Source organism: Mustela erminea, chromosome 16, assembly GCF_009829155.1.
Source record: "Mustela erminea isolate mMusErm1 chromosome 16, mMusErm1.Pri, whole genome shotgun sequence".
In the NCBI taxonomy this organism is placed as follows: domain Eukaryota; kingdom Metazoa; phylum Chordata; class Mammalia; order Carnivora; family Mustelidae; genus Mustela; species Mustela erminea.
Window position 1 is genome coordinate 56310271 of NC_045629.1, and position 24534 is coordinate 56334804.

Below are 24534 nucleotides of genomic sequence, written 5' to 3' on the forward strand. Positions count from 1 at the left end.
GGTGGAATTACCAAATCCCAGGGGCCAGGGTTACATGGCAGAAGTTAATACCATGGTGCACCTGACCAACATGACCTGGGGCCATGAAGAAGACAGACTGTGCCAGAAACATACCCAAGGCAGAGGAGACAGGGGAGGGGAAATTCTTTGTCTTCTCTCTCTCCTACGTGTCTAAGGAGCAACTGGGATTCACCATTGGCCAACTCCCACTGGAAGCTGGGAACTCCGGAAATGCAGTCTGCAGAGGTCCACTGACTTGCGGTGCAGAGCAAAGCAGGGGAAAGGCAAGAAATGGATCTGAGGCTGGAGACACTACAGCCTGGCAGAGTGGTGCATTTAGTATTTATTTAATTTGTGCAATTCTCAGTAAGCTACCATTACCCACTTTACAGCTGGGGAAACTAGTCATTGAGTGACCCAAAGCCACCAAGCCCATAAGGGGTAGATCTGGAAATTCTACAAGGTCTCTCCTGATTCAAAGGCCCTACAGTTGGCTCAGCAAAGGCTCGAACATCATGACCTCGAACATCATGACTGGGCTTTCCATGTGGTGAATCCTGAAGAACTGTTCCACTGAGGACTGCTATCCATCTGGGAAGCAAAATAGGGAGATCTTTTAAGTCACAGAGAGACACTCCTGTAATGCAAGGCTACAGGACCTAGGAAAAGCCAGCTGCAGACCTTGAACCTTTTTACTGAACAAAACAAAGATCCTGGCTTACCTGCTTACATAAATCATTATTGTTCTGCTTAATGCGGCTGCCATAAACCTAATAACCTGAAGGATTTGAAAGTGTTTTAATGAAAAATACACTGGCATTTTAGAAGAAAGTAATTTGGCCCAGGGGAACCATTTGGATACAAGGGAGATTTATCCTTGGGAGTCAACAATAAGCTCTGTTACCTGGGCAATGTAACCCATTAGCACAGATGAGTTTATCTGATACGGTGCTGCCAGCAAAGAACAAAAGCTGAAGACAAGTAGGAGGGCATGGAAGAAGTGGTTTTTATGGAGTCCGACAAGAGCTAAGAGGGGAGGAAGAAAGATGAGCTATCTTACAGAGATTAAGGCTCCTTGGAGAATAATGGAATTGCTAGGGAAGTTTATTGGCTTTGTTATTTGCTTTTTGTTTATTTAGCACATTTCCTACATACTTATTGTGTTACATGATCCTGTGGTTGTCAAGCCATATTATAAAGTGATCTTGCATGGATTTAAAGGCTAAGTAATGTGGAAAACTCCTCTTCTTGGATGCTTATACAACAGGTGTCCGCACATTCTGATCTCTATAGCCTGATGGGTTCATAGGCCTCAGATGGTCCATGGTTATGGCTACTTCCCCTGGAGCTACGTGGTAGCGTTCAACATTCTTTTTTTTTTTCCCCAAATAACAATATAGTTTCATACAAGTTACATGAATGCAATCTCTCAGCAGAGCCTGTTGTGCTGGGCTAAGCCTTCTTCCTGAGATGCTGTGAGATGGAAAAATGCCTACCTGATAAGATTAGGTGTTGTGAAGTCTGTTAGGCAGCTAGTGAGCTGACAGTACTTCAGGAGGAGGATTGCCTATGTCTGGACGTGGTTGGCTGCAGGTAGCTGAAACCATGGAAACCATGGAGAACGGGGGACCATTGTATGTGCCCAGCACAGTTAATTAGCTCATTTAATCCTTACAACCTGGTGGCTATATTATTATTCACATTTTAGAGATGATACTACTCAGCAGAGATGTAATTTGCCACCAAAAAGAATGGCAAAGGTGAAATTTAAGTTCCTGATGGTCTGACTGTAATCTTCTTGGGCAATAGCCAAATGCTAAACCATCTTGTTTATCAGTTCGTGTAATTCCTATAGGTTGACTTGTCTTTCTCCCCAGCTAAGTTTGTGGTGGCCAGCAAAGGAAACAAGTCAACAACACAAAGAGGCAACCCACAGAATGGGTGAAGATTTTCGCAAATGACACTATAGACAAAGGGCTGATATCCAAGATCTATAAAGGACTCCTCAAACTCAACACACAAAAAACAGATAATGATGTCAAAAAATGGGCAGAAGACACGAACAGACACTTCTCCAAAGAAGACATATGAATGGCTAACAGACACATGAAAAAATGTTCATCATCATTAGACATCAGGAAGATTCCAATCAAAACCACACTGAGTGTTTAAAATTCTTAAGAGTTTTTTCTACTCTTTGTGTTTGGACATTTTATTGCTTGCTTGTTGTGTTGTGGAAACAAGCTTGGCTCAGAACCCTCATGGGCTCTGTGTGGCCTCCTGAGATCTAGGATCAGGCCTAATCCACACTCCAAGTGATCCATTGGAGAAACTTGCTCTTTTGGCCCCAGTAATGAAAAAGAGATAAGCACAAAACCAAGTCAAACCAATCCAAGGCCATTCATTGCGGTTTTTGTTTTTTCTTTTTGTTTTATTAGATTTTATTTATTTGACAGAGGGATCACAAGTAGACAGAGAGGCAGGCAGAGAGAGAGAAGGGAAGCAGGCTCCCCACTGAGCAGAGAGCCTGATGTTGGACTCGATCCCAGGACCCTGGGATCATGACCTGAGCCGAAGGCAGAGGCTTTAACCCACTGAGTCACCCAGGCACCCCCCATTCATTGCTGGTTTTTTCCAACTGAAGCTAGTCATAAAGCTGTTAGAATATAATACTCCAAGATGTTGCCAGTCACATTATAGCAAGCCGAGAAATCCGGCGAACATCAGGAGAGAATGAAGCTGATAAACTAACCAGAGAACCAAGAGGATGTGTTTCAGTGCCGTTTAAGTTCTAGTTCGACCTCCAGGTCCCAGATGGCACCTGGTTCATGCAGCTCAAACCCTTCCAAGTGCTTCTGTCACTTATAAGGTCCTTGCTTAAAATAGTTTTTAATGTAGATATAATGCTGATGATTGAAATATAAGTGAAAATCCTGAACCCCCACTTCTGAACCCATCACTTGTGGAAATCAGAACAGTACACAACCCCTCCAAAGATATTAGCTAATTCCTGGGAAGTTTACGTTATTCCTACCACTGCTGCAATGGGGACCCAACATCCTTGCACTTTACCTCTACCATACCATGAACAAAGCACATAACAGGACACCCTCTTCTATGAGCAGCCTCCATAAAAATCACATTTGTGAGTTTATAGAACTGCACTAAAGCTTTAAGGGAGGCTAGGTCCTGAGGCAAAACCATGTTGCATACCTTATGACCTTTTACCATAATTTCATTCTCTCCCATCTCCTATACCTTTTGTTCTCTCTCTTCTACTCAGTAGCAATACAAAAAAAAAAAAAAAAATTAATGCATTTTCCCCATACATGGAGATTTATTCATCATTATCTGTTGCCTTCACATCTCAATTATTCAGCTTCACTCCAAATGTTTTATTATGATAATTCCTAATAGAATTTTTTAATAGTCTGGTGCCAGCTAGAATTTTACCACAATACATAACATTTTCTGTGAATTTCTTTTGTCTTTTTAAGTAGATAAAGTTTTAGATATTTGAAGTAGTAAACCATATCTAGTTTTATATTCTGCCTTCTTCATCTCACTTGAGACCATAAGCATTTTCCCATGTGAATAAAAGCTCTCCGAAATCACGATATTTAATGTCTTTGTAGTATTTTTATTATATAAATATAGGTTAATATACTTATAATTCCCCTAATCTTGAGTATTGGTTTTCAGTTTTTCACTGTTATAAATAACAGTACAATGAACAACTTTCTGGGTAAACATTTGAATTTTTTTTCCTCTTCTTGAATTGTTTCCTCAAAAAAATGAAAGTATAGAAGGTATGAGATATATTAAGGCTCTTAACCAAATCTCTAAATCAGTTTTTCAGGGTGCTTATGTAAGTTTAAAATCTGTCTGGTGGTATATGAAAAGGTCCTTATTCCATTTCACTCTTGTTACCTTGTAAACCTGGTTATCAAGTTTTTAAACTTCCTAATAACTTTCACTTTCACTGATAAGTGAAGAAAGGACTCATCATTATCTCGCTTTAATTACTAGGGAGGCTGAGGAAAGTTTTATACAAGTTTAGCCTTTTCTTTTATAAGTAGTCCGTTCGTGTCTTTTGCCACTTACACAGTAGAAGCAAAGTCTGCCATCCCATCTAACCCTCCAACAGAAACAAACTCTTTTAATATGTCTGTTATGTTTTCACCATAATTCCATAGCATGTTCAAACTGCCATTTCTCATTTTACCAAATTTAGACAATATTGATTAGCTCCTTGGTGTGTGTGTATGTCGGGGGGGAGATGTGACTCACATTTTACAGCTTAGTTTGGTTCCCACCAAAAACAGCCCCTGAGACATGGATTTATGTACAAGTCGTTTATCTAGGAAGGCAGTTCTGGGAAGCACAGTGAGGGAGTGAGGAAGAATAACACAGAAGAGAGAAAAGCCAATGGAAGGCAGGTTAATAGGTGAGTTATCTCTGTGGGCAACTGTGCTAAATATTTCTGGGGACCCTGTAAAAAAGACAACTCAAAAGTTTGTCTCCCTGATTGCAAACACTCATTATCATTGTTTGAAGGGTATTTCTGGGCCATCTTCTGAGCAGTTCCGGCCTGTCCATCTTATAGGCCAAGCCCATTCTAGCAGAGAGAAAGAGACACAGGAGGCCCCCAGGCCAGTCTGTGCAGGAGTTGGGTCTGGTGGCCTGGGGCATAGCTGTAGGGATCTGGGTAATCCACCAATAGCCTTTGTTACATTCTTCCTCCCTAAGTGTGATATTCATGTTTTTATTTTTTTAATTGTCGTATTGACTGCCTTGATGATTTAAATAGCATACTCTAGATACTTTTCACATTCTCTCTTTCTGAATCCCACTTTGTGAGACAAGAAGATTGACACTCATGCTCTTTCTCAGCTCTCCCACTTCCCTTCTATATGTCACCCTCTGCAGCTCCAAGGTTAATATTTACATTATTTCTGGCAACCATTGCAGGACTTCTTGGTTGTATCTTTAGGTTGACTCTAAAAATTAAACTTCCAGTACAAAACATTTCCATATTTATGAGTATATAAGCAGTGCTCATTAAAAGTCCAAGTAATCTGTTTGGGTTGCCTTTCCTCCTCTGTGTGTACAATAACTTGACCCAGTGCTTCCTGAAGAGAAAATTAAGGTTAACACATTTAACTTCATGCCATGTATCACTTAGAATGACTTCTCCAACTTTTTCTTTTTTTTTGTCAGTGATTCTATTTGCAATTTTTCTCTTGGTTCATTTGTATTTTGCATACTCTGAGTTTTTTCTAAGCTCAAACATTGGTTTTATACTATAGAGCTCTCCTTCTTAGAGCCCTCTGTCCTTTTCTTCCTAACTGGATGGGGTCCTAACCGCTCAAGAGCTAATTGTTTTTAAGTGCTCATGAGTCCCTTCTTATCACTTTGTTTGATCTCATTGCTTTTAGTATTTCATATTCTTGGTTTATTCTCTCATTTTATTGGACTATATCCTTAGTAAGAACATATTCAACTTTCCTAGAACTCCTATGTAGGAAAAATATATTCTGCCCTCACACTAAATTGATAATTTGTTAGATACAAATTTCTGGATTGAAAATAACTTTGTGACAGAAATTTATATTTATTGTGCCATTATTTTCTATTCTTCAGGACAGCTGGGGGGGTGGGGGAGAAGAATCTTACGTCAGCATGATTCTTTGTGGTTTGTTTTTTTGTCTTTGAAGATTTTAGGATCATCATTTAATCTTAGTATTGTGAAATTTCATGATACTCTCTAGGTGTGTCTTTCGACAATTATTTTCCTAGACAGTAGGCTGGTCCTTTTAGCTTGAAAACTCCTTTTCTCTTCAGTTGTGGGTAATCCTGCAAATGGTGGAACCCCACTGTAAGTTATCATTTGTTGTTTAAAACAAATGGGCAGATTGTCACTGTTGGTATTCTGTGCGACTGAGTATCATGGATTCTTTTCTGACCAGTCCCTCTCCAGTATAGAAAAAAAAAAAAATGAGAATTCTACTGAGGAAATTCAGGGTATGTCAATAAATATAATCTACTTCACTGTGGGCCAGCAGAACTATATGTGAGCCTACAAATCTTCCCAAACTCTAAAATGAGGAAAAACTTTTCTTAGAAGCTCTAAAATCTTCATTGTAAGTCTTAGCTTTTTCCAAATAATCAGATTTTTTTTTCTTAAAAAAAAAAAAAAAGTTGGGGGTGGGCCATTGTGGGAAAGACAACAAATGTTTTGCCTTGGAAAATCCATCTGCTTCTCCATGAGCAGGGCAGAAGAGACTAAGGTAACCTATAGGTACAGTTGGCCCATACAGAGTCATTTAGTTAATCCCTCTGATTCTAGGCTCTGTTTACTTTCCCACCTAATCAAATCTGAGCCCAGAACTTCTACGGGGTGGCTCCTATATTCTCACTATCCCCCTTCGTAGGGTTATAGGTATCATTTTCTCTACCTGCTTCATCAGTCCACTAATTTCTTTCTTCCAGAAATTTTTCTGAAATGTGCTTGATCTATCTTCCTATTTGAGCATGACCTTAGGTTTTTATTACAAAAGCATTTCACATATGAATTTATGTGTTTATACATTTTCTTATTTCAAATAGGACTTAAGATAGAGATTGTTTTCAGAATATATATATACACACACCAAACTAATAAACCCTTTTAGGCCTAATATATGTATGTTATATATATGCATGTGTATCTTGATAACGACAGTAAATAATAACATAAAAATTAAGGCTTCAACCTCTATTGATTTAAAAATCCATATGTTCTAGATAGCAGGCTATTAGATGGCTGTAGCAGGTAGAAAAATGCCCCCCCACAAGATATCCTACCTCCTAATCCCCAGAACCTGAATATGTTACATTATAAGGCAAAGAAATATTATGGGTGTAGACAGAAATAAGGTTATTAATCAACTGACTTTAAGATAGGGAGATTATCCTGTATTATCTGGGTGGACCCAATATAATCAAAAGGGTCCCCAAAGTAGAAGGAGGCACAAGTATAATACTGTCAGAGTAATGCAGCTTAAAAAATTGCACCACTTTTGTTGGCTTTGAAGATAGAAGAGGACCATATGCCAAAGGAAGCAGGCAGCTTCTAGAAGCTGGAAGTCAAGGAAACAAATCTTCCTGTACAGGTTGGTTTTAGCCCAGTGAGACCAGTTTGGGACTTGTGACTTCCAAAATTGCTTAGATAAGTCTGTGTTGTTGTTGTTGTTGTTGTTGTTGTTGTTGTTGTCTTTTTTAAAGATTTTATTTATTTATTTGACAGAGAAATCACAAGTAGATGGAGAGGCAGGCAGAGAGAGAGAGAGAGGGAAGCAGGCTCCCTGCTGAGCAGAGAGCCCGATGCGGGACTCGATCCCAGGACCCTGAGATCATGACCTGAACTGAAGGCAGCGGCTTAACCCACTGAGCCACCCAGGCGCCCAAGTCTGTGTTGTTTTAAGCCACCAAATTTGTGATAGATAGTAATTTGTTTTATTAGGATACTAATCTACCAAGTTAATCACTCTAGGATGCCTATTGTAATTAAGAATCTGTACTCAGAATAGGCAAAACCAGCCTGGCAGCACTATCTAGAAAATGCTATCTTTTAGCACATTATTTCCATCTGGGTGAAGGTGAAAGCAGAATAATGATATTAATATATAATAGTTTTTTAATGTGGTTTTAAATAAAATTCTTGGAGAAAATTAAGGAGTACGATGCCAAAATCTTTTTTTTTCTTCCAAAATCTTTTTGAACCATTAAAATTGCTATGGCAATGTTGAATTTCCTTATTAAAAGCAACATTTCCAACTCAATCCATTATATTTAGTTTTTGATGACCATGAACTGACTGCAGTTTCTAATTTCACATCAGTTTGAAAAGTTGGTACTACTTGCCTTCAGATCTAGGATCAATACTGGTTAACAACAAAGTGAGAACATTTGCTAAGGGGCAGATGGCTTTTTAACTCTCTACAATGAGTCAGTTCTTAGGAGTCATCATTCCAGAGTCCTACAAGGAATGCAGTATAAGGCACTAGTTAATTCCCTACAAAGAAGTTCACTCCTTTCAAAAATGTGTCATTGCATCTAGCTCCACAGTGGGCAGACTTGGCAAAGAGGTCAACAGGCTTTCCTGCTTTGTCATAATGATTCATGGACGCTGAGTAAATCAGGGAGCTTAGCTGGCTCCTACTTTTGTAAAACACGGTCTTTGGGTAAGTAAACAAGTATGTTTAGCCCAGAATTCAGCACAGGTTGAAATGATCCCTTGAGAACTAAAACACTTAGGGAAGGTTTTAAAAAAAGGGGAGGGGGAGAGCCAAAACTTGGAAAAAAGAGTCAAAAAAGCCTGTGCAAGAAGCATTGCTGAAGGAGAAAGGGGACCCCTCCTATACTGTTGGTGGGAATGTAAGCTGGTGAAGCCATTCTGGAAAACACCATAGAAGTTCCTCAAAAAGTTGAAAACCGAGCTACCCTATGACCCAGCAATTGCACCACTGGGTTTTTAACCCAAAGATACATAGTGATCCGAAGGGGCACATGCACCCCAATGTTTATAGCAGCAATATCCACAATAGTCAAACTATGGAAAGAGCCTAGAACCAATCAACAGATGAATGGATAAGGAAGATGTGGTATATATATATACAAAAGAATATTATGCAGCCATCAAAAAAAATGAAATCTTGCCATTTGCAATGACATGGATGGAAATAGAGGGTATTATGCTAAATAAAATAAGTCAATCAGAAAAAGGCAATTATCCTATGATCTCACCGATATGAAGAATTTGAGAAACAAGACAGAGGATCATAGGGAAAGGGAGGGAAAAATGAAACAAGATGAAACCAGAGAGGGAGACAAACTATAAGTGACTGTTAATCTCCGGAAACAAACTGAGGGTTGCTGGAGTAGAGGGGGCTGGGAGGGATAGGGTGGCTGGGTGACAGACATTAGGGAGGGTATATGCTATGGTGAACGCTGTGAATTGTGTAAGACTGATGAATCACAGACTTGTACCCCTGAAACAAATAATACATTATATGCTAATTAAAAAAAAAAAAAAAAAAAAAAGCATTGCTCAGAGGTGCCTTGGTGGCTCAGTGGGTTATAAGCCTCTGCCTTCGGCTCAGGTCATGATCTTAGGGTCCGGGGATCGAGTCCCGTATCTGGCTCTCTGCTCAGCAGGGAGCCTGCTTCTCCCTCTCTGCCTGCCTCTCTGCCAAATAAATAAATAAAATCTTTAAAAAAAGCATTGTTCAAGGAAGGTTATTCAGAAACAGTTGAAAAGTAGTTTTTCTTCTCATCATACCAAACTGTAATAAATCCTTTTAGGCATAATTAGGACTTATCATACAGCTGGGGTCAGCCATTTGACAGATCACCGGGGAAACCATTAAAAGTCATGCACTTTGGAAGAAATTCAAAAGCAGTACTATGGAAACCACAATTGAAATTATCTAGACCCATCCCAACAAGCATGGGGTGAAATCATGAGTTTCTAAAATCATAAACCAAATTTTTTCATTGACTTAAATATTTTTAATTACTTTCCCAAAGCCTCTCTCTCTGAAGATATTAAATACTGACAGCCACAGGAAAAGTTAGCCACGCAGTAAAAGAAAAGCAATGATTGAGAAATATAATTGTGCCCCAAACTCCATCTGGTTAAAATCTTAAAGACTTGGCACCTGTATGACAAGAAATCACCACCATCATCAGGGAGTATGTGGACAAGTCACTACCCATGCATGTAAAGCAGATTTTTAAAGTGGTTAAGAACTCCCTGGAGTCCATACTGTCTTGGTTCAAAGCCAGGCTCTGCCACTTACTGTTGTATAACTAAGGCAGGTTACTTAAATTCTGTGTCTTTAGTTTCCTCTTCAGTGGAATAATAGAATTGTTATGAGAAAAGAGTTAATATGTAAAGTACTAGAACAGGGACTGGTACATAGTAGGTGCTTTTTCCCTATTAGCTGTAATATTGTTGTTACCTTTAAGAAATAGAATTTTGAAATGTACTTTAAGGCAAAGATTCCAACCTATCATTTCGATAAGTATATAAATTTAAGACAGTGTTGTTTACTGTCTTCTATTTCAAGATCCCAAGGAGTTTTGTTTGTTGTTTTTGAAAGAATTTCCTGTCCTTTAACTTGTAGAAAGTCTTTAAAGAAATGTAAAAGGTTGGACCTTTAACACAGGATTTCCCAAATTGAAGACCATTGTATTCCTTCTACAAGCTGCCTCTAATCCTGAGTCTGTGAATCTAACCAGTCTGGTTGCAGTTGTCAGGTGCCCAACCACCATATCCCAGTCTACTGCTATTATTAACCTGCAGATGTCTAGCCAACTTCCTTCTGCCTCCCCCCATCCCTAAGACTTTTGGAATTACACTTTCTGGTTTTTACAGTTAACCCTGTGAGACCCAGTTACATAGTCTACTTTACTCCCATAGAGCTGCACCCACTTTGCAGCTGCCCTCAGATATAGCGCGTCATTGTCTCTGGGAGAATCTCTGGCTTCCAATCTCATTGATCCTCTTTACTCCTAACACTGGTACCTGCAGCCATGAAAAGAACCCGTCTCTGTAGATCTCAGGCATCAGGAACGCAGTTCAGGATCCTTGTGCATTTTTGTTACTGGTATCCCATTACCAGACCATCTGTCCATACTGTTCTGTACCCTACTCAAGTAACAAAGAGCAGGTGGAAAAGCCCGAGAGCTAAGCAGAAACCTGACTAGGAAACAAATGCAGTTCTTTCTTTGACACGTACATGCTTTACAAGAAATTTTCAGCATCTCTTTGGGGTGGAAAACTCCGTCCCCTTCAAGTGGGAAACTTCTCTCATCTCAGCCCTCAAAAATTACCTGAAGGTAGTAGGACTGTGAATGCTGGCAATAGAAGTCCTGTGGACACTGGCCTCTCAGCAAACCCTGGCACCCTCAACACCAGTTGGTTCCCGAAGCCTAGAAGTAGCATGCTTAGCAAGCTTCGTTCTATTTCTGTGAGCTTTAGAAGTCAATTACGGGCAGTGGGCAGGACGGACTCATGTAACACCCAACGTCATGCTGTAGCAATTCTTTCTTACTTGTCAATTCCATATTCTTTAAGACACTCTAAAGCCTTTTGAGGGAATTAGCATGTAATGGATCATTAGGCACTCTATATAACCTATAAACCTCACAACTCTGTGGGGAATGTATTATTGTCCCTATTTTAAAGAGTAAGAATTGAGGAAAATCTAACTTCCTAAATCACATTCATTTAACAAATTAAAACTTGGAGATCTTGGCATTTAGCGAAATTACACCGAAACCTGGCATGTTTTCAAAGTTCATACATGCTGTAGTATGTATTAGTACTTTACTCCTTTTTATTGCCAAATGATATCCCATTGTAAGGATATAGTCCACATTCATCCACCCATCCTTTTCTTTATATTTTTGGCTACTATGATGCTACTATGAAAATTCATGCACTAGCGTTTATTTCTCTTGGGTATATACCCAAGCTTGGGATGAGTGGGTCCTATGGTAATTCTATGCTTAACCTTTTGAGGAACTGCCAGGCTGTTTTCCAGCGCAGCTTTCCATTTTGTTTGATGTTCTTGATTTCTCAGTTGTTTTTCCTCCTACCTGATTCCAGCTGGGTTCCTGAAGCATCAATAACAAACCCCCAACAGAATTGATTATACCAATGTTAGAGAATACATTTCATACTTTCATTACCCTGTACTTAAGATACATTATATATATATATAAAATATATATATAATTATATAATATATATTATTATAATATATATTAAGATATCCTCATCCTTCTCTTTTTTCCTCTAGTGAGGTAAACACTGAATACATATGTGCTATTGAGTAAAGGACTACAGAAGAACAGTATTTCTTTGAGAGTTCTTCATTCCATAATTTCAATGACTGAATTAATGTTGCATGCCAAACTTTCTTTTTCCTGGGGTAAATGCATATGGTAGGCAAGGGAGCAATATTTGTTTTAATGTCAAGAATATACTCAATCTTCTTCAATATTCTCCTGGTACCATTTTTTCCAGAAATAAGAGAAAAAGTATCTGTGTTGGCTATTTCAGCAAGCATTAAAATGAATCTCAAACTTAAAAAAAATATATATAGAAGTAGAAAAAAAATTAAATGGCTTAATAATACAATATGCTACAGATTTTTCCTCCATTTATAGAGTATCTGTAGTGTGGGCACATGGAAAAATGGCAAAGTCAGAAAATACAGTTTCAAAATTGAAACATCTCCTAAATCTTTTCTCTTCCCTCTGAGAATCAATCGTTCTAAATGGGTCCAGATCCCATTTATGAACCAATCACCATATCCAGAGCAATGAAAAGTACTGACTGACTTAGCTTTAAGTGCTGGTGCCAAGGATGGAGTCAGTAACACACAAATATGTGGTTTCAGAAAGAATTTATGGCATAGCTACCAAAACAAAGAAGTTATTTTCTAAATTTATTTTCATAAACAAACTTTTTTTAGGAGGTAGCAAATCTATTTTGAAGTGGAAAAAAGTTCTCCTTCTAAAAGGCACTGTAACTTATTTATAAACCCTTATTTATTGCTGCTCTTGATAAAAACATAATTTAACTATCATCCATAAATTCAGATATAAATGTCTAGCTTAAAGTCTCAATGTGAAGAGCATTAAAAGAATTTTTCATCATGGATTCAGGCTTCTTTTGACCAAAAGACTCAGGCAAAAAGATAATGATTCATGTTATCCAAACGTCCAAAAATAGATCTGGCTTTAAGCACTGCTAGGTAGATCAAGCTGTTTTCTCTTTTACAGCCTCTTAGCTCCATCCTTTTATTGGGTTCGTATTTCGAAGAAGTTCTCACCTTACTAGAGTGACATTTTTTTTTTTTAAATATTCCTTCACTCTCACATCCAGTAGCATGGTTTTTTTCCAGAAAGCACAGCAAATACTCATCGTAAATCATTGGTTCGAAATGGGTCCGGGTTACCATTTATTTATGCTTTGGATACCATATCCAAAGCAATGCAAAGAACTGACTGGCTTAGCTTTAAGTGATGGTGCCAAGGCTGGATTCAGTAACACACAAATATGGTTTCAGAAAGAATTTATGGTATGGCTACCAAAATAAAGGAAATGGATACTGATGCCCAAAATATACAGAAAATGTGTACTAAAATGCCATTTTATTTTTTTAGGTTTTTTTTTTAAGAGATTTTATTTATTTATTTGACAGAGAGAGATCACAAGTAGGCAGAGAGGCAGGCAGAGAGAGAGAGAGGGAAGCAGGCTCTCTGCTGAGCAGAGAGCCCCATGCGAACTCGATCCCAGGACCCTGAGATCATGACCTGAGCCGAAGGCAGCAGCTTATTAACCCACTGAGCCACCCAGGTGCCCCTAAAATGCCATTTTAATACAAGTTACTAGTAAAAGCAGAAATATAGTAAAAGATGATTACAAATAGTAGAAAGAATTGATAAAATTCAATACCTAATCCTTAAATAAAAATTTTAATAGCATTATGGAGTAATCAGACATAAACTGCCCATTTAATGCACACTGTTGAATAAAGTTTGACTTATGTATACAGTTATAAAACTATCACAATTAAGGCTATGAACACAACCATTACCTCAAAATGTGTCCTTATGATCCTTTATTATCTCCCTTCAACCCCTCCTACTCAGCAACCACCGATCTGTTTTCCTGTCAATATAAATTTATTGACACTTTCTAGGATTTTATCTGAGTTTATTGTTTATTGTCCTGACCATGGCCTGGATATCTCCCAGTGGATTTTTCCATCCGTGATGGTCATTTGGCTTGTTCTCAGGTTAACTATTACCAAAAAATGTGGCTATGGGCAAGTCTTTGCATGGACCTATACTTCCATTTTTCTTGGGTAAGAGTATGGGTACTGAAATGTTTTAGTTATAAGGGAAATATACATTTAACATTCTAGAAAACCACCCATTTTCCAAAGTGATTCTATCATTCCACAATTCTAATCATCTAATCATCCACATTCTAATCATGAGAGTTCCAGCTGTTCCCCATCCTTGCCAACACTAGGTATGGTCAGTCTTAAATTTGAAGTATTTCAATACCTATGTAGTCATGTCTTATTATGCTTTCATTTTTTGATATCTGAATGACTAATAATGTTGAGCGCATTTTCCATGTACTTACTTAACACTCATATTATCTCCTTTGATGTGATGTTTGTTTTAATACTTTGGCCCAGTAAAGACATTTTATTCATTTGCTTATTTTCTTGCTGAGATTTGATGAGTCTGAGTTCTATATATATTTATATTTTAGATACGAATCCTTTATCAGATAAGTGACTTGCAGAAGTTTCTTCCAGTCTGTGGCTTGTCTTTTATTCTAAGACTCTCTAACCAAGAACATAATTTCCTGAAGTTCAGTTCATCAATTTTCTCTTCAATGGATCTTGCTTTTTGGTGTGCTAAGCCAGAAATCTTTGTCTAGCCCCAGCTTACAAAGATTTTCTTTTATGTTACCTTCTAGAAGATTCAAAGTTTTACATTTTAGATCTAGGATCCATTTTAATTTTGGCATAAGGCTATTACCAATGGCTACTACAAAAAATTATCACAAAATTGGTGACTTAAAATGATAGAAATATATTCTCCCATAGTTCTGAGGTCGGATATTAAAAATCAGTGTGTCACGAAGACCATATTCCTTCTGCGTGTTCTAGAGGAGAATCTGTTATTTGCCTCTTCTAGCTTCTGGTGGCTGCCAGAATACTTAGCTTGTGGACATCATTCTAATTTCTTCGTCCATCTTGACATAATCTCTTCTCTGCCTCTTTCTTACAAAGACACTATAACTGAATTTTGGGTCCACCTAGATTAATTCAGGATAATTTCTTCATATAAGATACTTATTCATTTTTTATTTGGTAACATTTATGGGTTTCAGGGATTAGTACCTGATATCTTTGGGTGACCATTATTCAGTCTAATACAAAGGTAAAACGGATATCCAATTGTTTCAACATCATTTTTTGGGAAGAAGTTATCCTTTCTCCACTGAATGGCCTTCGTACTTTTGTGAAAATTCAATTGACCATATATGTCCATACATCTACATCTGTATCTGGAGTCTCCATTTTATCAATCACTTTTTTTTTCTGTCTTGATGTCAATAACACACTGTCCATTGTCTTGATGACTACAGCTTAATAGCCTTTTTTTTTTTTTTTTTAATATATAGCTTAATAGCCTGAAAATCTCTTGGTGTAAGACCTTTTATTCTTTTTGGTATTCTAGGTCTTTTGTAATATCATACTTTACTAAGAAAGAAAAAAGTATGTTAAGATTGATTGATTTGCATCAAATTTATAGATAAACCTGGGAAAACATCTTGCCACTTAACTGTTCTGATTTATGAACACAGTGCTATTGTAAATGCTATTATTCTTACATCAGTTTCTGATTGCTGGTTGTTAGTATACAGAAATAGTTGAATTCTGTATATTGATGTTGTTTGCTACAACTCAGACAACTAACAGTTCTAGTACTTTGTTTTATTTATTTTTTTTTGTTTGTTTGTTTGTTTTTATTTTTTTTTTTTTAAGATTTTATTTATTTATTTGACAGAGAGAAATCACAAGTAGACAGAGAGGCAGGCAGAGAGAGAGAGAGAGAGGGAAGCAGGCTCCCTGCTGAGCAGAGAGCCCGATGCGGGACTCGATCCCAGGACCCTGAGATCATGACCTGAGCCAAAGGCAGCGGCTTAACCCACTGAGCCACCCAGGCGCCCTAGTACTTTGTTTTAATTTTAAGTAAGTTCCAAAGGATTTTCAACACAAATGATCATTTTTCGTGTGGATAAAGACAGATTTACTTCTTTTTAAATCTGGATGCCTTTTGTTTTTCTTGCCTGACAGTAGAACCTGGCAGCTCAGGGGTGTCTCCTGTGTGTTGAATGCACCCTGCTGTTGTGGCTGGGCTTCATTTACCTTCAGTCCGGTCATCTGCCATTGGTTCTCTTTGCCTTTTGTGGCAGGGTTTGGTCCCTGTGTTGGCAGTACAGTCTGGAACTGTGTTGGGCTTTAGTTGGATCAGAACAGGTGTTTGCCAGAGCTGCAGCAGCATAACTGCAGGGCACTTCCCTGTTTTATCCAAGAAGTTTTCACTGTTGGGTGAGACCTCCAGTCAGACCAGATATCTGCCCCTGCCCCAATACTGGGACTTCAGTCAGGACTGGTGTGTGTGGTGGTTATGTCCCCCACTCCCTGGGCAGGAGTCACTTTGGGGTGGCGCATCAGGGCTGCTTGCACACTGCCATGTTTGTGGCACCTCTTTGGATGGACTCCTACCGAGGGTGTGTTGGAAGGAAGTCCACAGAATACAGGGATTGGGTGTGCAGTGTTAGCAAGGTCAGTGCTGGTTTGCTGTGAGAGTTGGGGGAAGATCTGTGTAAGTACGCAGGGCTGGGGCACACTGTTAGCAAGCTAGGTCGAGAGTGTTCAAGCTGGGCTGGTTCCTGCTGGTGTTTATGTATCTAGGCTGGGCGCAGGCGAGAGAAATGGTACCCACCAGTTCCTTTGTTCTGCCATGTAGAAAGAACAGAGATGGCCCAATCAGTGAATCATGGATTTTTAACTGTCCTTGTTTTAAATCACTGAGTTCTGAGACAGTCTGTTGTATAGCAATGCATAAGAGCTACACTTTGTGGAATCTTATCATCTCTCTCTGTGTTTGTGGAAGAACAAATGGATAAAAATTCAATAATTTGAAAACAAGAATCTTAGTCTTCAGCAAACTGTACCCATACTGAACCCGCTGTACGTTGGTTGTATTCCCCCTCAACTTCAGCTGTTTAGTCCACTTAAATAAGTATTTACAAGAATCAGCAGTTTAACTATTCTCCAAAAATTCTATAGGCACAGAATGAGGAAACTGTATCAATGAACAAGGAGTACATGATAAATATTTTTATTTTTAAACACTGACTTGTACATCTTTCATATAAAAGATGAAATTCCACAGCCTGTTTTTTAAAAAAATTATATATACTAATACTTTCTTTACTTTTTTAATAGAAGCCAATTTCCTTTAAATTTGCAGTTTTCCCCTCATAACTTCTATAGAATCATAATCTCTTGAATATATTTCCAATATCCTTTAAAAAATAAAAAATTCATACAAGATAATTTTATTTAACATAGTAAAACTTAACAGGTTATAGTATAACTAACAACCTTCTGGCTATCACTGAATACTTTTCCACTACAGAGAAGCCAACATGTTGGGGTAATCAATTCTCTGTATTTACTTTTATTAAAAAGAGGTTTTTGGTAGTGAGAACAAATAATCTCTCATTTGTTGCTTGAAAGCCTAAAATAGGATCGTTGGTTTCTAGGCTTGCTACCTGCTGCTTAGCAACCTGTCCCACTTGCCTGCCTTCCTTTCTGTTGTACAGTACAGTGGACATGGGAGTGGGCTGGCGGTAGATGAATACTCGGCGAAGGCACTCGCAGAGGGCTGCATAAGAGTAATTGGGAGCACAGGCAAAAAATTTTTTGTCTCTCTTTGATGCTTGGACGTAGCCTGACAAGAAATAAGAGACAAACAAATAAAAACCCTATGTATTAAAAAAAAGAAAAATGTGATTAAGCATTTAATATTTCATAGTTTTTACTACAAATTAAAAGGCCTCAATAAAATATACACCATAAATACTCAACAGTGGTTGAATTCTGAACCATTAATGATTAGCTATAATCAGTTTCTCCCAACTGCTGCAAAAATAACTTTAATTCCTAAGGAACAAAATAGGTAAGGTTTTACCTCTTTAAGAAAAATAAAACATAGTTCCTTAATTACTTCCATGAATAATTAAAACACTAAAAGTCTATAATCAATAGAATTGAAAACATGTCAAACTATCTTTAAATGCCAATTTAATAATCTGTTAAGTATCAGACTCTTGATTTCAGCTCGGGTCATAATCTCAAGGTTGTGGGGCTGGGCCAAGCAACTGGCTACTCACTGGGTGTGAAGCCTGCTTGAGAGTCTCTCCCTCTCTGTCTGCCCCTCCCCTTGCTTGTGCTCCCTTGTACTCTCTCTCTCAAATCTTTAAAAAAGAAATAATTAGGCTCATCAATCACAGATGTAGCATTATACAGAATTCTTTTTTATGAGAAAAAAATGAGAAAAAATTCTAGAATACCTCTGTAATTTCTGGAGTGTGTCCATAATTTAGGCCCCAAGCCTGAAAATGCTAATATGACAATGCATTCTCTTATTATTTCTGTAATGTTAGTGGTTTTTTTATGCACCAGTACCAACAGTGTAATAGGATTTTGTTGTACTTCAGCTTCCAGAAGTAGAATCTGGAGATAACTACAAGCTGGAATGAAAATTCAAGTATCTAATTTTAAAAACTCAATTAGGACATCCCTTGAAACCACACTTTGAAAAAAAATCTTGTCTTTTAAGAAAATCTTTACAGGTTAAAGGGCATTTATGTTCTAAAATATAAATTAGGATTTTCAGATTAGAACACAGTTACTAAATATTATAACATGTGAAATAAAAAATGGGACACTAATGTAAATTGAGATCTCACCAAATAATGAACAAAGGAACAACTGAGCACAGGAAGATGACTACTGTTTTTAAGATTTTGTTTATTTGGGAGAGAACGTGTGTGCATACAAATACGGGGGAGGGAGGAGGAAAAGGGAGAGAATCTCAAGCAGATGCTACACTGAGACCCACATTGAGCTCGATCCCATGACCCTAAGATCCTGACTTGAGCTGAAATCAAGAGCTGGACACTTAACCACCTGGCCACCCAGACACCTTTCAATACCGGTTTTTAATATTAAGCAGGGTTTGAGGGGGAAAAAGTGAAGGGGATGTTGATACCTATTTGAGTGTTTTAGAATTAGCTCTCCAGGCTAACCCCGAGATAATTAAATGTATCTAATATCTCAAGACTACATATCTAATGTAATGATTTAACTTCTATTCAAGCACAGTAGAACTCATCTATGATAACAGATTTAGGGATACAAATGAAGAATCTGAGCATATAAAAATTATATGATACCCCTTCACTGAAAAAAGATTCAGAATTGTGAATTGTAGTACAGAGGCTAGACATTTAAATTTTTCCACAAAACTCTGTATTCTGTATCATAAAAATCCATTTGGAGTCTGAATTAACCATTAAGCAGCCTGTATTATTAAATATAAAGGAAAATGGACAAATCTCTATAATTAAGGTTATATTCAGAATGTATAATTTTACTTCCTATTGCCAGTTTAAAATCACTCAGTAAAGCAATACTGTGTTTAATTTATATAAACTTCTACCACATAATATTATTTAGACATTAAATCAATTATTGCATAAGTCTACAATTATGTTGATTAAAATTTTGAGACAGTTTTAAAATCATTTTCCCTTTTATCTTACAGAATGAATTTGGTTTCTGCTTAACACCATTTCTCTAAATGTGTTCATTACAATGGCTCTCTTTTGCACAGAAGTTCCATGAAAGATGTCTCCTCATGTGCATTATCTTAGAGCAATTTTATCATGTTTTTGAAGATTACTCTGAGGAAACCTAAATACAAGTTCCGTGCAGGTTATTATGAAACCCACTATTCATGTTCTAATTCAGAATAGTTTACTTGGAATAAACAAATGACTTATTAGAATGATTCAAGTGGTTAGATAACCACTTTGATTTCTAGTCCGAGTTGACCTTCTGTACAAGCATAAAAACAGATTAATTCTACTATTCTGTCCCAAAAGTATTAACGTTTAAAATTAAACTCAAATTTAAAAAAAAAATGAACTTAAAAAAAAAAGACCATAATTTTTGACAGAATGGAAAATACTTGCAAAGAGCTAGCTTTATACCTAAAGCATTGAAAGTTGCAATGTGTTCCCACATATCCTCTTGTTTGCTGGAATGTGGTTGCCAGAGTAGGGCATCAACATCATGGCGCAAACAGAAGCAGGGCATTTCTTTAGGATCCACTATGACAGAGAAAAGGTACTGGTTGCTTCCAAGATTCACCTAAAACAAAGTGACAAAGAATAATTAACAAAGTAATCGTGATGATGCCAATAACTGACACACAGTGCTATGTCAGCAACTTTTCTAAACTTTCTATATGCATTATCTGATTACCACTTTCTATACGCATTATCTGATTACCTCTTCAGAAATGCACCTGGGAGAAATGTGCTAGTGTCATGTCTTTTTTTTTTCTAAGATTTTATTTATTTGACAGACAAAGATCACAAGTAGGCGGAGAGTCAAGCAGAGAGAAAGGGGGTTAGAAGCAGGCTCCCTGCTGAGCAGAGAGCCCTATGTGGGACTTGATCCCAGGACCCTGGGATCATGACCTGAGCCAAAGGCAGCGGCTTAACCGACTGAGCCACCCAGATGTCCCTCATGTCTGTTTTAAAGTTGAGGAAAGTGGTACACAGAGCCTTTAAGTTACTTGCCTAAAGTCAGCCTGGTAATAGTGGAGCTGAGATTTGAACCCAGAATCTGTTTTTTTTTTTTTTTTTTTTAAAGATTTTATCCATTTATTTGACAGAAAGAGAGAGCACAAGCAGGGGAAGCAGCAGGAGAGAGAAGCAGGCTGTCTGCTTGGCAGGAAGCCCAGCGCAGAGCTGGATTCCAGGACACTGGGATCATGATCTGGGCTAAGAGCAGACACTTAATGGACTGAGCCACCCAGGTGTCCCTGGAATCTATGTTCGTAACCACTATACTATACTGTCTCTCAACTGTTAGTAACCTCGTTTATTTAAAACATGATATAAAAGACTGATTTATAGGCAGAATATTTTTTAAACCTTAAATTTTAAATTTAATTTTAAATGCAGTATCAATTTTTTAAATCACAGAATACAAATACGAAGTTTACAAATGGCTAACTTGTAATAATTACCAAGAACAATGATAGCTACTAGGATTTATGAACATGTGCTTATATGCCAACCATGTTATAAATATTAATCTCAACATATAAGGCTATTATTATCTTCATTTAATAGATAAAAGAATATACTTGGAAACTTTGAGAACTTATTTTAGGCTACAAAGAAAAATCACAATGCTGGGATTCAAGCTCAAATCTGTCTGTGTGCAAAATTATTTATTTTGAAGTACTATTTAATTATAGTATCAATGTCGAGAATGTTTATTATGTAAATTTTTATTGCAAGATAAACGACTATAGCAATTTATTTTAACATAAAACCAACAGGCTGAGACTCCCACTTGGATTCTACCTACAAGACTCCTTCTTTTAATGAAAATAGGTTGAAATAATATTCTTTACAGAAATGTTATTATCAGAGTTTAAAATGCCTAAATACCAACAAAATCAGACTGAATGTAGAGAACACAAATTATGCACAGTACGTGTTAAATACTGAATTGCTCTCATGAGTTTCAGGGCAGACCGGAGAATAAAACATTGGGTTAAAATGAGAGGTAGAGCCCTGACCTGTATTCAATAGGGAAGACTGTGAAGTGACTCTCCAGCAAGAGGACTTGTTGGTACAGCTGTGCCTGCACAGGCTCCTGGCCACAGGAGATCCTGTGACAGAGCAACCCAATTTCTGTTGCCCAGCAATGCCTGGGGATAGCAGTTTTGTTTGTTACCTACAGAAGGAGAGGCCGGCAGACTGTGTTCACAGATTACACCGGCGTATATGTAGAGATACTTACAAGGATGTTTACTGCAGCTTTGTTTATGTAACAGTGAAAACACTTAAAACTGGTACATTTTTCTTAAAAAAAGGGGGGGGGGCTTATTCTGATTTAGATGTTCCTACTCTTCCACTCTCACTTTATATGTATCTCCATTACAGTAGAGTCAAAATACTATTAATTACAAAAACAGCAATTTCACACGGTTTGCTTCTGCTCCTGTTAATCACTGGCTAAATGGGGTTTACTTTCAAAACCACCGACTGCCTGGCCTTTAACAGGAAGTTTGATAGCTCCAACACTGCTTCAGCTCTCTTCCCTGCATGTCCCTCTAATATTCTCATTTATTTATTTACCAAGGGCTTTCAGAGAAAAAAAAATAGTTGAAATACAAATATGGGTTGAAAAATATTTTCATAATGATTCATTTAATTTTATGAACCAAGTGCCTTAAGAATGTAATTGGTATTAACAATGAAAATAATATACCTTGGATCCTGGCATACTCGGACCCTGGCATGAACAGACAACACTGCGAGAGAACACACGGCCCTGAACCACCAAGTAAAAGGCTAACCACTGAGGGAGATCAGTCATGAAATAAGAAGATGGGGGTGTAGGTCTCTTGCCATGTGCCCATTATTCACTTATATGTTCCTTTTCTTCCGCTCTCACTTACTTTATGTGTGGCTCCATTACAGTGAAGTCAAAGTACTACTAATTAGAGAAACAGAAATCTCACATGGTTTGCTTCTGCCATATCTTTCACACAGCATTCTGCCTGGACTCTTCTTACCCTTTCTTGCCTGATGGATTCCTTCTCACCCTCCAAGATTCCATTCAACCATCAGTTGCTCTGGGAACTTCCCCTATTCCCCTGTTTATATGAGCCGCTTGAACTCTTGAGAACCTCCAGCATCAAGTATATCATCCCAAATGAATTATCATATTTATGTGAGATTCTTAATATGCATGGATACCATCCGCTGACAAAAGAGCCTTTGTAAATATGAGTTACTTAAGGATCCTGAACTAGAGAGCTAATCCTGTCCTCCCTGGATGGACCCAATGTATTAATAAGGGCTTTTTATTTTTTTAAAGATTTTCTTCATTTGTCAGAGAGAGCACGCCCAAGTAGCAGGGGTGGCAGGCAGAGGGGGAGGGAGAAGCAGACTCCCTGCTGAGCAGGGAGCCCTAAGTGGGACTTGATCCCAGGACCCTGGGCTCATGACCTGAGCTGAAGGCAGACTCTTAACCAACTGAGCCACAGGGGCATCCTGAACAAGGGTTCTTATAAGAGGAAGGAAACACAGATACAGAAGGTGACAGACCACAAAAGCAGAGTGATAGCAGAGAAAACCTACAAGATCCTATGCAGTTGGAGAGCTGCACCCACCTGCCCAGGGATGCAGGCAGCCTACAGAAGCAAGCAAGGGAAAAGAAGAGCAAGAAAAGGGATTCTTCCCTTATAGCCTAGAGAAGAAATGCAGTCCCAAAGCTTCATTTTAGGACCTCTAACCTCTAGAACTTAAGATAATTAATTTGTGTTGTTCAAGCCATTAAATTTGTGCTGATGTGTTACAGCAGCCAACAGGAAACAAACAGACCACCTATCACACAAGACAATCTGGAGAACCACAAGTTTGTCTTCTCGTTTCCATGTTCTAGAGAAATACTTTTAAATGAATATTTTATGAAAGGGGCACCTGGGTGGCTCAGTGGGTTAAGCCGCTGCCTTCGGCTCAGGTCATGATCTCAGCGTCCTGGGATCGAGTCCCGCATCGGGCTCTCTGCTCAGCAGGGAGCCTGCTTCCTTCTCTCTCTCTCTCTGCCTGCCTCTCAGTGTACTTGTAATTTCTCTCTGTCAAATAAATAAATAAAATCTTTAAAAAAAAAAAAAAGAATATTTTATGAAAGAAATCGTTATTTTAAAAACATTTTCAACAAAGCTAATCTGTCATTCGAGTTGGGAAAATTTAATTCTATCTACAGTTAGAATTGAAGATTTTGTAAAGCAAAAAGTATTATGATTAAGTTCTCAAAGAAATACCCACTGGAAGATGATCAGGGTCAGCAGCTTCCACACTCAACCAAGTACATAGCATACTGTGTGTCAAGAGACTTCCTCTATGTCCCCAGGTTTTTTCCAATGTTTAAAGAAAAATGTCCGAACTGGTTTGAATGGCATTTTTGAAAGCTTCTCAAAACCTGACCCCAACATACCTTTCCAGTATTGGCTCCTATCACTCTCCTCATAACCTAGCATTTAGCAACACTAGATCATAACTTATAAAACTGCTTCCCCTACGTTCCACTCCTTTGTCACCACGCCTTTTCTGCTCACTGCATATCCTGACTATTATATGCAGGCATACCTCAGAGATGTTGCAGCTTTGACTCCACGCCACCACAGTAAAATGAATTATCACAATAAAGCCAAATGAATTTTTTGGTTTCCCGGTGCATATAAAAGTTACGATTATACCATACTGTAGTCTGTTAAGTGTACAACAGCAGGTCTAAAAACAATGTACATACCTTAATTTAAAAATACTTAGCTGTTAAAAAATGCTAGTCAGCACATGAGCTTTTGGTGAGTTGTAATCTTTTTTTTTTTTTTTTTTTTTTTTTTTGGTAAGGTTTTATTTTTTTGATGGAGAGAGAGAGAGAGTACAAACAGGTGGAGTGGGAGGCAGAGGGAAAGAAGCAGGCTCCCCGCAGGGCAGAGAGCCCAATGTGAGGCTTGATCGCAGACCCTGAGATTGTTACAAGAACTAAAGGCAGATGC

General features: G+C 38.0%; 1 protein-coding gene across 2 annotated transcripts in view; it reads right to left on the reverse strand.

Annotated features, from left to right (window-relative positions):
- Positions 1-16976: 16976 nt before the first annotated feature.
- NUDCD1 (NudC domain containing 1) overlaps positions 16977-24534 on the reverse strand; it is an 80531-nt gene continuing 72973 nt past the window's right edge. For both annotated transcript variants that reach the window (XM_032316105.1, XM_032316104.1), the window contains 2 exons: positions 19934-20093; positions 16977-17607 (listed from right to left, as the gene is read on the reverse strand). In XM_032316105.1, the coding sequence (XP_032171996.1) occupies positions 17315-17607; positions 19934-20093 (453 nt within the window). In that variant the 3' untranslated portion in view covers positions 16977-17314. The remainder of the gene's footprint in view (positions 17608-19933; positions 20094-24534) is intronic.